The sequence below is a fragment of the Balaenoptera borealis genome, assembly GCF_965194805.1.
Source record: "Balaenoptera borealis genome assembly, chromosome: 5".
Classification (NCBI taxonomy): Eukaryota; Metazoa; Chordata; class Mammalia; order Artiodactyla; family Balaenopteridae; genus Balaenoptera; species Balaenoptera borealis.
In genome coordinates, this window is record NC_138862.1 from 310522 (window position 1) to 325984 (window position 15463).

At 54.2% G+C, this 15463-nt stretch overlaps 1 protein-coding gene across 23 annotated transcripts in view; it reads right to left on the reverse strand.

Moving 5' to 3' along the window:
• DIP2A (disco interacting protein 2 homolog A) overlaps nucleotides 1–15463 on the reverse strand; it is a 91975-nt gene that overhangs the window by 19121 nt on the left and 57391 nt on the right. For 19 of the 23 annotated variants that reach the window (XR_014245124.1, XR_014245125.1, XM_082393740.1 and 16 more), the window contains 8 exons: nucleotides 14814–14953; nucleotides 11649–11785; nucleotides 11110–11190; nucleotides 10514–10641; nucleotides 8213–8327; nucleotides 2605–2806; nucleotides 1636–1745; nucleotides 1465–1545 (listed from right to left, as the gene is read on the reverse strand). Coding sequence is in view for 17 of the 23 variants with exons in the window: in XM_082393740.1 (XP_082249866.1) it covers nucleotides 1465–1545; nucleotides 1636–1745; nucleotides 2605–2806; nucleotides 8213–8327; nucleotides 10514–10641; nucleotides 11110–11190; nucleotides 11649–11785; nucleotides 14814–14953 (994 nt within the window). In the remaining 6 variants the exon portion in view is untranslated. Of the gene's footprint in view, nucleotides 1–1464; nucleotides 1546–1635; nucleotides 1746–2604; nucleotides 2807–8212; nucleotides 8328–9625; nucleotides 9899–10294; nucleotides 10642–11109; nucleotides 11191–11648; nucleotides 11786–14813; nucleotides 14954–15463 lie in introns of those variants that run through there. The other 4 variants (XR_014245126.1, XR_014245127.1, XR_014245128.1 and 1 more) reach the window with 4 other exon arrangements.

Genomic DNA, 15463 nt, shown 5'->3' on the forward strand with positions numbered 1-15463 from the left:
AGGTTGACAAGCCAAAAGAAGTGCAAAAACTTACAAGTTTTTGGAATGCACCTGGAGAAGGCCAGGTGGTCTTTTGTTGGTTCCTCCTGAGCTCTGAGTTTTAAAGACGATCATGGGGTCTTCTGGGCTGACCGTGCTCCTGGTGGCGTCTCTGGACACGCCCACCCACAGCCCCCTCCTCCCTGGGAAGCGCCCCATCCGCACAGGCGCTCAGCCCCCACGCAGGCCACCCTCGATCCCGCGGGCCTGCCTCTGACCACCCCCTCACATGCGTCCACGTCCCCACGTCCTCTTCTCTGAATGGTCATCTCTCACCTGGACCACGGCCCCCTGGCCCGCTGCTCCCGCCCTTGCCCTCTTACAATCCAGAGGAATTGCTCAGAATCACGGGCCCCGTCACACCCCTCACAGCTCACGCCTGGGGTCAGCCCAGTGCCCCGGCCTCGCCGCCTCACAGCCCCGGCTGCACTGATTTTCAGCTTCTCACCACGAGCTGACTTTATCCTGGTCAACTGTTACTTATGGGCTTTAGAATTCCATCAGCCATGAAACAAATGTCTACTGAACGCCTTCCAGATCTGCAGATACACGTGAACCAGGAACACGGCACCTCTCCTGAGCACTGGTTTTCTAGCAGGAAGACTTAGCTCACTGTCTGGCGAAAAGGGGCCTTTTTTGTCTTCTTTAACACTGCATATGTAGCAGGCATCAATAATATTTCTGAATGAAGGAACAGTGGCCAGTAACGAGCAGTACTGAAAGCCAGGCTGGTGTTTCTCTTCGTTTTTTTTTGGCTGCACCATGCGGCATGCACGATCTTAGTTCCCCAGCCAGGGATTGAACCTGGGCCCCCTGCATTGGGAGTGCACAGACTTAACCACTGGACCACCAGGCAAGTCCCAAGGCCAGTGTTTCTAAGACGTCAGAGCGCAAGCGTCCTCGTGGGCCCAGGAGCGCCTGACAGCGAGTCATGCAGGGTTTTCATTGTTATTTTTCATGTTTTCATAGTTTGTCTCCTGGCCCGCAACTTACAGTTTCTCCTTTATACCCTAGAAGCTCCTGGTATCGTGTAACGCCCACTGAAAGGCACCCAGGATCAGGGCACCAAGCAGTATTTGTCATGTTAAAGCTATCAACAAATGTAGAGAGTCTAAATTCTTAATTTTTACAAAATAAACATTTCCTTTTAGTTCACTTAGGAGTATTTACATGCATACTATTCATAATCAAAAGACAAGGTAATGAGAATTTTCCTGTTAAATATAAAAGCCACAGAAAGGCAACTGTGTGGCTTGTGTGGAAGCTGAGGCTTCCAGAGAGAGAAGCACGCCAGCCGGGGCCTGGGTGCCAAGGCTCGCTGTTCTCCAAACGTGAGGCCTCGAGCCTGAGCACCACGGCTGGAGACAGCCCGCGGCCCCTCACCTACGCGGGCAGCGCGTGGCCTCCAGGAGTGGGCGGCCTCACCTTGGCATTCAGCAGCAGGAAGAGCAGGTGCTCGGGCGTGCTGTGGGCCCGCCACTGCAGCACGTCGGGCAGGAACAGGAACTGCGGGGTGCGGAGAGGGTGCTCAGCCCTGGCGGCGCCCCACCTGCCAGGGAGGCACACCCCCCACCCCGCCCTCCCTCCCGCCCTTACCTTCCTCGCCTGGTCACTGTCCTCCAGGTGAGACAGCTCCCTCCCCGAGGCCTGGGCGATTCTCCTCCCAGCGACCAGATTCCCAACGATCATGGAGGCTGGTCCGACCTCTAGAAAACGAGGAGGGGTCGTGAGTGAGAGGTGGGTGACGTCTGATAGGCAATCATCACACAACTTTTTATTTGAACAGGCAGGCATTTAATTCTTCACTACGATACAGGTGTTCGGGAAACCAGCTACAAGGGTTATGCTAAGTGACAGACAGAATCTCTCTCTTACAAACAAGCCAGATGAAGACACTCACCACACGGCAGATGCCCTGGGGAGATATGATTAGACCTCAGCCACAGCTTAAAGTATTTATCTCATTGTTTTACTGGTTGTGTTTCATTTAATGGTATTTTATGTATTTAATAATCAGCACAGGTTAGCATTTACTAAAAATTTACATAACCAAAGGAATGGAAAACTGTACATAAGAGTTAAACCAGGGAAGGGAAGTTGACCGTTTGTCGGGGCTCCCAGGTCCCGTCAACCCGGTGACTGTGGCTGATGACAGAGCCGAGTAGCGGCACGCGCAGCGCCCACAGCCCCCGTGGCCTCGGCGTGGCCGGCCGCCCCACGGCACAATGGCGGCCACGGCGGTGCTTTAGATTCCGGCTCCAGGGCTGCTCTTGGGCATCAGTTCCGCCCCCAGGGAGCAGCCTCCACAGCTCAGACGCCACGCCTGAATCCAGTCCCGGGGTGGGTGCTAACCGGCGGGGGGAACCCCCATGCTGGGGACGTGGGGCGGGGCTCTCCTTCCGGGGGGGGCAGGAGGTGGGGACCGACCCGGTGTGCCGTTCGTTCGCCCTGGCTCTTAACCCCGACCCCAGAGACGGAGCGTTCAACAGGGCTGCACCAGTTAAACACAAGCGTAGTTGCCGCAGTCTGAAGACGGAGCACACGTGTTGCGTGATGTACACTAACCTGGCTGCTTCTGGCGAGGCTTGGGAAGGTTGGTAACACACGTGTGAGGGCACATCAACACGTTACACGGGTGCAGCATCCCCTCCAGAAAGCGCTGCTTGGTTTCAGAAACGTGAATCCCTCCTAGAGGGGCCTTGGGCAAGGTGTTCGCAGGAACCAGGGCCAGACAGTACACGCCCACCTGGTGGATGCTGTCGATGGCCTGGAAGAGGGGGCATGAGACGGGGAACTGTGACCTCTGGGACGTTTTGTTAGAAGAGAAACATGGCGAGACGAGTGTGCATTTCCTATCACTTACACACACGTGCTGTGTATGTGCACAATCGAATATAAATCTGTAACTGCTCACATTAAAAAAAAGCCGTAAAAGCAGTTAAGTGACTTCCTGTGGGAGAAGCAGTGAACAGCAAGGCAGAAGCTGGACTCCTCGGAATACACCTTGCTTTCAAATTTGGAACCATGGATATATTTTACACACAAAAAACTTAAAATTTAAAAAAGCAATCCCTAACTGAAAGTAAAATAAAACAAATGAACTCAACCGGAGTGGAATCAGGTTGGTGGCACAGCCCCACAGAGAGAATCTACTTAGAGTGACTTTAAACACAGGAATTTCATTAATCCAGTCCCACGGGCAAGAAGAATTGAAAAAACATCTTAAGCTGCACTCGGAAATGTCACACTTGAGAGGTAGTGTGGAGACAGTTATTTGGAGACTGTGGTGTGTGCAGAGTGGCCTCAGGACATGAGTACTTCTGCTGGAAGTATCACCACTGCAATTTTTCATTGTGGAGAAAGATCGGTGACTTAAGAAAAAACCCTGAGGTCTCGAGCTGGAACTAGCAGCATAAACTCATGATGCAGGTAATCTTGTAAGCAGGTGGGCATCATCTCCTACTCTGCCCACTGAAAAAAGCCAGTAACATCAAGTTCCCAGACAGTGCCCAAATTCCATTTCCCCTAGAAGGCAGCGGGGCCTCAGTAGTGTCAGGTCTAGGACACAAAATGCACCACCTCCCCAGGAATCGAGCTTCCTGTTCCTCGGTGTGGCCTCAAAGAACCCAGGAGGTGTGTCTAAAGGACTCAAGAGCCAATCCGAAGAGGCTCCCACTGACCATTGTCAAAAATATAACAACTATAGGGCTTCCCTGGTGACACAGTGGTTAGGAATCTGCTTGCCAATGCAGGGGACACGGGTTCGAGCCCTGGTCTGGGAGGATCCCACATGCCGCGGAGCAACTGGGCCCGTGAGCCACAACTACTGAGCCTGCGCGTCTGGAGCCTGTGCTCCGCAACGGGAGAGGCCGCGACAGTGAGAGGCCCGCGCACCACGATGAAGAGTGGCCCCCAATCACCACAGCTGGAGAAAGCCCTCGCACAGAAACGAAGACCCAACACAGCCAAAAATAAATAAATTAATTAATTAATTTAAAAAATATATATATATAACAACTATAATCCACTAGTTCATAGTGAGACAAAAGCCAAAACATCTCCAGGAAGCCAGCTCAGGACCCTGAAATCAACCCTGGATCTCGCGTTCCTGCACAACCTCCAGGTCCCCCGGCGACTTCAGCGCTCTTTGTAGAAGACCCTTCCAAAGCTGCTGCGTTAACGATGAGGAAGGAACAGAATTGAAGCAGCAGCCCCATGAAGCCCTAACAAACCAGCGGACACAACATGCCACCTCCCATGAGACTGTCAGCCAGAAAATCGAGCCCGAGTCTGATCAAGCCTCAAGATCTACCCACCGACATGCAGGAAATACAGGAGACAGAGGAGCACACTGAGTGACACCGCAGAGGCACAGCCGTCAGAGCCCAGGACGGGGAGACGTACTGGACAAACAACCTGCCTCTGTCAATAAACAAACTGCAAGAAAAATATGACAGAAGAGGAGTCTATAGATTAAAAAAGACTTAAAAACCTGGCCCCACCAAGTGCAATTTTCACCTTATTTTGATCCTGAGTTTAACACACATACTAAACATCAGATAATCCAGGAAATTTGAATAGTGACTAAATATTTAATTATATATATATATAATTATATATACAATTACATCCAAAAGAACAAAATACCTAGGAATAAATTTAACCAAGGAGGTGAAGGACACATGTACACTATGAGACACTGATGAAAGAAATTGAAAAAGACACAAATAAATGGAAAGATATTCTGAGTTCATGGATTGGAAGAATTAATATTGTTGAAATGTCCATACTACCCAAAGCCATCTGCAGATTTAATGCAATATCACAATACCCATGACATTTTTCACAGAACTAGAAAATACACTCCTAACATTTGTACGGAACCACAAAAGACCCTGAATTGTCAAAGCAATCTTAAGAAAGAAGTACAAAGCTAGAAGTATCATGCTCCCTGATTTCAAACATCATAGAGCTATAGTAATCAAAACAGTGTGGTATTGGCACAGAAACAGATGTAGGTCAGTGGAACAGAATAGAGAGCCCAGGAATAATCCCACACATATGTGGTCAGTTAACTTACAACAAAGGAGACAAGAACAGACAACAGGGAAAGAGAGCCCCCTCAATGAATGGTGTTGGGAAAACTGGACACCACACATAAAACTAATTCAAAATAGATTAAAGACTTGAATGTAAGACCTGAAACCGTAAAACTCCTAGAATAAAACATAGGCTATGGTAAACTCCTTGACATCAGTCTTGGTGATGATTTTTTTGGATTTGACACCAAAAGCAAAAGCAACAAGAGCAAAAATAAACAAGTGGGACTACATCAAACTAAAAGGTTTCTGCACAGCAAAGGAAACCATCAGCAAAAGGAAAGGAACCTATTGAATGGGAGAAAATATTTGCAAATAATATATCTGATAAGGGTTAAGATCCAAAATACGTAAGAAACTCATACAACTCAATAGCAAAAAAAAACACCAAAAGCAAAAATCAAATAATACAATTAAAAAATGGGCAGAGGACCTGAATAGACATTTTTCCAAAGAAGACATATAAATGGCCAACAGGTATATAAAAAGATGCTAAACATCACTAATCATCAGGAAAATGCAAATCAAAACCACAATGAGATATCACCTCACACCGGTTGGAATGGCTATTATCAAAAGGACAAAAAATAACAAGTGTTGGTGAGGGTGTGGAGAAAAGGGAGCCCTCGTGCACTGTTAGTGGGAAAGTAAACTGGTGCTGCTGCCATGGAAAACAGTATGGGGGTTCCTCAAAAAACTAAAAATAGAACTACTATATGATCCACCAATTCCACTTCTGGGTATTTATTGGAAAAAAACCAAAAATGCTGGACATCCCTGGTGGTGCAGTGGTTAAGAATCCACCAGCCAATGCAGGGGCACAGGTTTGAGCCCTGATCCGGGAAGATCCCACATGCCGCGAAGCAACTAAGCCCGTGCACCACAACTACTGAGCCTACGCTCTAGAGCCCAAGAGCCACAACTACTGAGCCCACATGCCACAACTTCTGAAGCCCGTGTGCCTAGAGCCCATGCTCCACAACAAGAGAAGCCACCGCAATGAGAAGCCCGCGCACCGCAACAAAGAGTAGCCCCTGCTCACCGCAACTAGAGAAAGCCCGCGCGCAGCAACGAAGACCCAACGCAGCCAAAAATAAATAAATAAGTAAATAAAAAAACACCAAAATGCTGACTTGAAAAAAATATATGCACCCCTCTGTTCATTGCAGTATTATTTACAATAGCCAACATACCTAAGCATCCATCAATGGATGAATGGATAAAGAAACTGTGGTATACACACACACACACACACACACACACACAGAGAGAGAGAGAGAGAGAGAGAGAGAGAGAGAGAGAGAGAGAGGAATATTACTCAGCCATAAAAAATAATGAAATCTTGCCATTTGCAACAACATAGATGGGCCTTGATAGCATTATGCTAAGTGAGATAAATTAGATGAAGAAAGACAAAAACATATGATCTCTTATATGTGGAATCTAAAAACAAAAACAAAAAGATGAGCTCATAGACATAGAGAACAGATTGGTGGTTGCCAGAGGTGAGGGGTGGGGGGTGGGAGAAATGGGTGAAGGCGTCAAAAGGGAGAAACTTCCAGTTATAAGGTGATAAGTGCTGGGGGTGCCATGTACAGCATGGGACTGCAGTTAATACTGCTGTGCCGTGTGTTTCAAAGTTGCTAAGAAAGTAGATCTTAGAAGTTCTCACCACGAGAAAAAAATTCTGTAACTCTGTGTGTTGACGGACATTAACTAGACGTATTGTAGTGACTCTTTCACTATATATACAAAATCAAATCATTATGTGGTACACCTGAAACTAATACAGTGTTACATGGCAATTATACCTGAATAAAGATTTTATTGTTAATTTTTAAGATGTGACACTGGTACTTCTTTTTTAAAGAAAGAGACACTCAAATTTACAGGTAAATCTGTGAGTCCGGGATTTGCTTCAAAGCGCTCCCTAGGGAGAAGCGGGGAGGATGGGCGGGGCACGGCTGGGGCCTTGACTGGTCATTGCTGAAGCAGCGATGGACACACAGGGGTTGTTACACTCTCTTTTGTATGTTTCGTATATTAGAAATATTCCATAACAAAACATTAAAAATTTTCATTAAAAATAAACGTTGTAAATATTAGTAGAAAAACCTACCCTCTGAAGCTCAGAGCTCCCTGGCCTCCCTGACACTGGACCTTGTCTGCTCTGTACAAGTGTCCTTTCTTAGGTGGCCGGGGCCGAGCACACGCCACACAACCAACCAGAGCTGTCGGGACACCAGAGGGCTTCCCTGAAAAGCTGCCAGGACTGAAATTCACCTAAAGATTTGTACACTATTGTCCACAGTAGCCTTATTCACAATAGCCAAAAATTAACAACCCAATGTCCACCAAGGTGTGAACAGATAAGCAAAAGAACACAACTTGGCAATAAAAAGGAATGAGCCACTGATCCACACACCACGAGGAACTACACAAACATGATGTTGAGGGAAAGAATGCCAGACCAGGAGCCCACAGTGAGATTCGTCCGCACGGACATCCAGGGCGGGGGCAGGGCTCATCCCCGGCGACACAAAGCAGCCAGCGATTCCCCGTTAGACAGAAGCACTCTTACCTGTGGTTACCTGGGTGCGTACATTTGTCAAAACTCATCAACCTGGACACTTGAAAATGGGCTCCTTCTACATGTAAGTTACATTCAGTAAAGCTGAGTGGACATTTAGTTTGTGCTCTTTACTGCAGGCAAAGTTTACTCCCTTCCCCGCAAAAGAACTTGTTGAATCTAGTTCAGTATTTAAGGATGTAAACGTGGACGTGTAGGGAAGGACAGCGCGCAGCACGCGGGTGAGGCCGAGGGCACGTGCGTGTCGAACGGGTGTCACGAGGTGGGAAGCACGCGGAGCCCCAGCCCGGGCGCGAGGGGTTCACTGGGCTACGCTTCCAGCCTTGCTACACGTTTGAAATTCTCAAAGCACAACGGTGGAAACACCGACGCGTGCAAGCTTGCATCTCTCACCCCGGTGGACGGCAGCTCCGCGGGGCCGCCCCTCACCTCGAGGGTCAGCCCGCGCTCAGCCAGTGCCCGCCGTGTGCCCACACGCACCCACCTGCAGCACACGGCTCATCCACTGGAAGCTGTCTTCCTCTGAGGCATCAGGCCGCTGCTCTGCCACCAGCACGATCCGGTCATCGTGCAGCACTGTCACGGAGAACACCGCGATCCTGGGGGAGGAAGGGACAGAGATGACCGCCCAGCAAGGGGGGCCGGGACGCAGACGCCCCGTCCCGCCCAGACGGAAGCCGCAGCAGGGCTGGAGGGAGACGCTGTCCAACAGAATTTAAAGGGAAGCAGCCACGAACCTCCTCCAATGTGGATGAAATAAGTTTCGATTCACAAAACAGAAAGGACTTCAGTGCACAGCAAACCACCAGGCACACGTTGTAAAAGAAGGTTTTCCTTAATTGCAATGTTAATCTATGTGATGTACTTCCTTATGCAAAAATCTCTGTCTAGAAGTTCTGTTAATTATCTGTTTCTTAGTCCAGGCGAAATCTCTCACCACTCATCACTCCGCTCATGTCTGTGACTGACGTCAGTGGTCGTCTTTCTCATGGCTTATTGAAGAAGTTCAACATGTTCTCCTTTTCTCTGTGTTGCCTTTTTCTTCCTTTGGACTTTGAGTGGATTCTCTTTTTCTTTATGAGACAAGCATCTGTGTCCCCATCACGCCCATCCTGCTGGCACGGCTGCCAAGCTAGCTCTGGGCCCTCACAGACCTACCTTCTCTGGCTGCTCCTTTGGCCGCTGCGCGCACAGGCACGCACATACGCAGGCACACGCATAGGCATGCACACACACAGGCACGCACACGCACACACGTGCACCCACTCTCTTTAATGCAACAAACTTTACCCAGTATTAACCTTTCCTTACTTTCACACATCTTGTTTCTCTTAGTACCTCACCCAAAAGTGTTTTCACAAACATGGTCTTTCTGTGACAAAACTTCTGAACCTTACGTACCCAAGAATACTTTTACTGCAACCGCACAATTAAGCGACATCTTGGGATGAATATAAAATCTAGGTTAAAAGTTCCTCTGGAAAACTTAAAACGTTACTGCACGGTCATCCTCTCGCTCCGGCCCCTCTGCCGGGGAGTCTGACGCATCCTGGCTGGAGGCCCACCCCACAGGCCCCCTCCCTCAGGGTCCAGACATGCACCCCCCACCCTGAGTCTGCTCTCAGGATGCCAGCCCTTCTTGCTCTGCTTCCCTCTTAATTTTTCTTTTAAACATTCTATCGCTTGACTTCTGGAGAAATTTCTTTATCTGGCTTTCCAGCGTGTCAGCTCACTCCACAGCCGCCTCTGCCCTGCGTTTACTCCATCCGTTAAACACGCTTCTGTCGTGACGCCGCGACCTCGCCAGTGCTCAGCTCCGCCCTGGCAGAGGCACGCAGGCCACCTCTCCATCCGCGGGGGCGACCACCCTGCACCCCCGCGAGTCGCTGGGCCGGCGTCCCCTCGGTGGACACTTGCTCTCACGGTGTCTCGGTGTCTGCTCTGAGTCCTGTGCGCCCCGGCTCCAGGCTGCACGCGCCCACCAGGCCTGCCCGCCCTGCTCGTTTCTCCCGAGTGCTTATACGCGGCCGTCATCCTGACCCGGGGAAGGGCCGGCAGACCACGCTGACCTACCACTGGCAGAATTCCCTGATCGTTTCTTTAAGGTATGTTCAAAGGAAGGCTCCAGCCAGGCTCACAGGCACCCTAGTTGGAGTAACGAAAGCACTACCTTGAGAAGAATAAAATGAAGAAATGCAGTGACTGAGTGGACCAGCTAGGAGAAGGGGCCACCTCCTCCAGGACAAAGAGCTCGGAGCTGGACGAGCTGGACAGGGCGCCCCCTCCCTGCCCCAGCCGCCCGGGGCCCAGGCCAGGGGCCCCCTTACGTGCTCTATAGACATGAGAATCTGTAACGTGATTGCCTAACACGTTCAGAGAAGGTGAACTGACTCTATCCCAGGAGAGAACGGCCTCGGGTGATTTCAGGGAAAAGGGCGCCCTCCGCTCCAGGCTGCACTCCCGAGGTTCTCGGGCAGCTGCCCAGGTGCCCTCGCCCTCACGTGCACTGTGCCCCGTGTGGCGTCTGGGCCCGGTCTCCGTGCCCAGGTCAAGGTCTGGATCTCACCCTCTAAGGAACCACGAGCTCTGTGGACGGTGAGGACTCCAACTCTGGCCTCCTCGCTGCAAATGTCATCCTGTTCTTTGTGAAGTTCCTCTGATGAACGGGAATTTTTAGGTTTTGTGTATTCAAATCACTGGGCTTTCCTTCCACTGCAGGAGACCTCTCGAAGGTTAACTAGAGAAGGAACCTAAAGGCACGGCAAGGGGACCCGCAGCGCATCACCTGCCTCTGTAGACAAACTTCATGGGCTCCACGGCCAGTGCGGTGGCCACGATGTCGTCCGCGTTGTGTCTGCGGACCCCCACCACCATCAGCCCGTCCAGCTTGCCCACGACGAAGACCAGGTTATCCTGAAGGCAAGGATGCTGGTCGGGCCCCGGACACGTGGGCAGGCCCTGTGGCTCAGGCCCTGCTACAGAGACCCGACAGCTCAGAGACCAAGTAACTCACAGACAGGGCCAGCGGGCCCCCTGCCCACGGTCTCCCTGCCCAGGGAGACCGTGGGCAGGGGCCACCAGGGGTAAAGGGGCCCTAAGCCTGGCGGGCTTTGTGGGGGGAGGGGGGGTGCGAGGGGGCACCCAGGGCAGGCGTCAGCACCGGAAAGGTCAGAGATGGGAATGCAGCTGAGGGTGAAGTCTGTTAAGGACTTGATGCTCCTGCGCTATAGACAGGGCTCCCCAGCTCGGCCCCAGTGACGTTCTGGAGGCCGGGACTCTGTCGGGGGGGGGGGGGTCCTGTGCACAGGGGACGCGGAGCAGCACCCCTCCCCAGCTCTGAGCCCATCTGCAGGCCCAGGTCTGCCAGCGGGACATACTCACAGGCCCGATGAAGCCCAGCAGCCCCGTCCTGGTGAAAGGTCTGTCGGAGATGGGCGCGCCCCCTGCCGTGACTGGGACAGTCTGCACAGAGTGGAGAGGACAAGGTCAGGCGTGGTCCACAGGGGTCAAGTGAGCGGCAGGCGGGAGGGAGAGAGGGCCCGGCATGCGCTGCCCACGCCGGGTATGGCTCCTCAGATGGGCATCACTGCGTCTCCCTGGAGGGGAAGGGGCTCCCACCAGGGCCAAAGTCCCTGCCGTCTGGTGAGACCTCCATCAGGCTCCTGGCCTCCACGGCCCGTGCTCCCCCTCCCGGCCTGTCCCGTCCCGGCCTGGGGGCTGGGGGGCACTCGCTGGGCTCTCCTGACGACCCTACGGCTCCAGCCCAGAGGCCGGTTTCCCTGGGCCAACCTGGATCCGTCAGGGGCACGAGGCGCCCGCGAACGGCTGGCCTGCCAGAGCCAGCCCTACGCACTGTCCCCTCCCACCCCTCCGCAGCTGTGGACTCGACTTCAGCACAAAGGTAGGGACCAGGCGCAGACCTCAAAGATGTTCTTTGTGATCCCGAGCAGCCCATAGTACGCTGTCGCCGTCGCGCTGGAGTTGACGCAGATTTCTCCAACTTCATCGGTTTTACAGAGATAAGGGATCCCCTCCACCTTCACAACACACACGTTAGCTAAAGAGAGAAAATAACCCTCAAGGGCACGAACAAAGAGGACACCGAGATGGCTCATGCCCAGAGACCCGCGGGCTTGGCCTCTGCAGGGTGGACACTCACACCCCGCTGGCCACAAGCCTGCGTGTTCCACACACGGTACGTGAAGGTGACAGAAACGCTCCCAGTCACGCGGGCTGTCGTGCCCCCGGCCCCGCCCTCCTGAACCCGCAGGAGATGGGAGGTGCCATCCGCTCGCACCTTTGCCTTTCGGGCTGGCTCCCACACCAGGCCTGACGACCCCACCCGAGCGTGGGCCCCTCCCGCGGCCCCGTGACCCCCTTCTGTCTTCACCAAGCAGCACGCCCACCCACGTGGCCGCCTGTGGCCCAGAGCCTCAGGAGGGCAGGCAGCGGAGGGTGGCGCTGCTGCGCGTGCGTTTCCCCCCAGATCCGCGCGCTCGCCTGCGTTCTAAACCAACAGAGACCCCGCCCACAGCACAACCAGACCAAAAGGGACAGCCCCTGCGTGCCGTGGTAACACAACCCTGGGGCTGACACAGAGAAGGCTGTGCATCTGCCGAAAACAAGACCCCCCAGGTCCTCACTGACTCAGACCTGCAACAGTCCCGGCCACAGACACACACACACCCGAGGGAGCGTGTGCACATGCGCGCACACACACCACCCACACACCTGAGGGAGCACGTGCACATACACACACACACACACACACACCCCTGAGGGAGTGTGTGCACACACACCTGAGGGAGCACGTGCACACACACACACACACCCCTGAGGGAGCACACGCACACACACACACACCCCTGAGGGAGCACATGCACACAACACACACACACCCCTGAGGGAGCACACGCACACAACACACACACACACACCCCTGAGGGAGCACACACACACACCCGAGGGAGCACACACACACCTGAGGGAGCACACACACACACACACACCTGAGGGAGCACACACACACACCCCTGAGGGAGCACGTGCACACACACACACCCCTGCGGGAGCACGTGCACACACCACACACACACACCCCTGAGGGAGCACGTGCACACAACACACACACACACACCTGAGGGAGCACGTGCACACACACCACACACACACACACCTGAGGGAGCACGTGCACACACACCACACACACACCCCCGAGGGAGCACACACACCACACACACACCTGAGGGAGCACGTGCACATACACACACACACACACACACCCGAGGGAGCACGTGCACACACACACCACACACACACACACACACACACCCCTGAGGGAGCACACACACATACCTGAGGGAGCACATGCACACACACACCTGAGGGAGCACGTGCACACACACACCTGAGGGAGCACACACACACACCCCTGAGGGAGCACGTGCACACACACACACACACCCCTGAGGGAGCACACACACACACACCTGAGGGAGCACGTGCACACACACCACACACACACACACACACACACACACACCTGAGGGAGCACGTGCACACACACCACACACACACACACACCCCTGAGGGAGCACACACACATACCTGAGGGAGCACGTGCACACACACCACACACACACACACCTGAGGGAGCACACACACACACACTTGAGGGAGCACGTGCACACACACCACACACACACACACACCTGAGGGAGCACGTGCACACACACACCACACACACACACCTGAGGGAGCACGTGCACACACACACACCACACACACACACCCCTGAGGGAGCACACACACATACCTGAGGGAGCGCGTGCACACACACACACACACCTGAGGGAGCACACACGTGCCTGAGGGAGCGTGGGCACACACACAGAACCTGGTCCAAGTTTAAGAATAAAACGAGCCCCAGTATGAAAGTCCTTATACTTTCAATCAAAAGAATCACCTATTACAATATTTCGCCATCTTCTAGAGAATTCCTGTGCTCGCCACATAACAACTGAAAATCAGAAAGACTCTGCTCTTTACCCCTCATAAAACGTTTATGCTGGAGTTCCTGCCTCTACAGAACCGATGAGTCCTTACTTCTGGTAGACTTAGGCCAGGAAAAAACACAACTCACGCTTCTAAGAAAGTGGAACTAGAAACAAACTCAAACGTCCAGCCTTGTTCTACGTGTCCAACCTCTGGCACACGCACAGGCCCAGACCGCGGCCCGCGGCCCTCCCGCTGGTTCCCAGCCAGCCCCCGAGCGTGGGCGGCTCACGCCCGGCCCATGCAGGCCCTGTACCCCGGGGAGCAGCGGACGGGGCGACGGACGCAGAGATGGCGCCGCTCTCCGGAGGTGACCAGGTGGCTTAGCCAGCTGCCCGGAGCCCAGAGGGGCCGGCACGGGGAGGGGGGAAGCTGGAGCAGCCGTGGGGTCACCGCGGTGAGGGGCGCTCCCCAACTCACAATGCCACAGGGCCTCCCGGGCCAGGCTCTGCTCTTAACTCTCCCCCATGACCCTGCACGGGGTCCCGCGTGTGCTCGCGCCTGTGGGGGAGCTGCAGGGCACAGCGCCGTCACCTTCCTGCGCTGGCTGGCTGCCACGGCGGCACAGACACCCCGCGACGCACGCGTCATCCAGGCCCGGGGCCTTTCTGGAAGCACGGGGACCCCTGGGAACCTTCAGGGCCACACTGCCCCCCTAGCAGGCCCTTGTCAGGACGTAGAGACAGTCGCATCACCGGGTTACCTGCACACGTCCAGGGGCCTGAGGCTGGCGCCTGGCCTCGGGGGAGGCGTGACGACTGCCTGGCGCGTGGCGAGCACCCAGAGCCCGAGCTCTGGCACTACTTCCCCAACGGTGGGGGACCAGAGTCCGGTTCACAGGCCGTAGACACACCCCGTATCTTAGCACAACTTTAACGTGATACAAAGGGAGGCCAAAACCAAAAAATATGTTACAAGTTAAAATCCCAATTCACACGGGGAATCATCTGAAGCCCTCCGGTGCTCGCGTGCTCCAGAGCCCTTGCTGCCACCCGGCCGCAGGACAAGACCATCCCCAGCTGCGACCTCACCTCCAGGCATCGCCTGACCGACGTCCTGAACCGCCAGGACCGAGAGCTTCTCTTCCGCGTCCAGTCTGATCACCCCGTGACTGAGGCCGCTCATCGACAGCACAGCTCTTCTTGGAGGAGGGCCCCCCAGGTCAGGCGGCCTGGAAACAAAGCGGATTCACTGACGCGGGGACAGAGCCCGTGGGCGTGGGACCACGGCCCCCTGCCGGCAGGACGATGAGCAGCCAGGTGCCCATCTGTGCTGGCTGCAGGGCCTCGGGGGGCAGCGCGTGTCCCCACAGGTGTGCGCGACGCCCCCCGTCACGCACTCCTCCGCAGGGGGGCCCGGTGGGCCGCGAGGACGTTTCCACCAGGCCGTCCTGGGACGTCCCCCGGAGCCCCGAGCAGCAGGTGAGCAGCAGGTGACCGCTTCCTGGGAGCAAGCCTGCGGGCACCAAAACCAGGGCAAGGAGCCCAGGGCCGCAGGCAGGAAGAACAAAGGGTCGGCCACTCCCCAGCCCGAGACCCTCGAACGGCTGGCAGAACTGCCCCGAGCAGCCCTTCCCAACTCCTGACCACGGGAAGCAGGAGAGGGAGTAAAGTGACTGCTGCTGTTTGCGACGCCAAGTTTGGGCCTGATTAGCTTCGCAGCAGCAGGAACCAGGATGCTG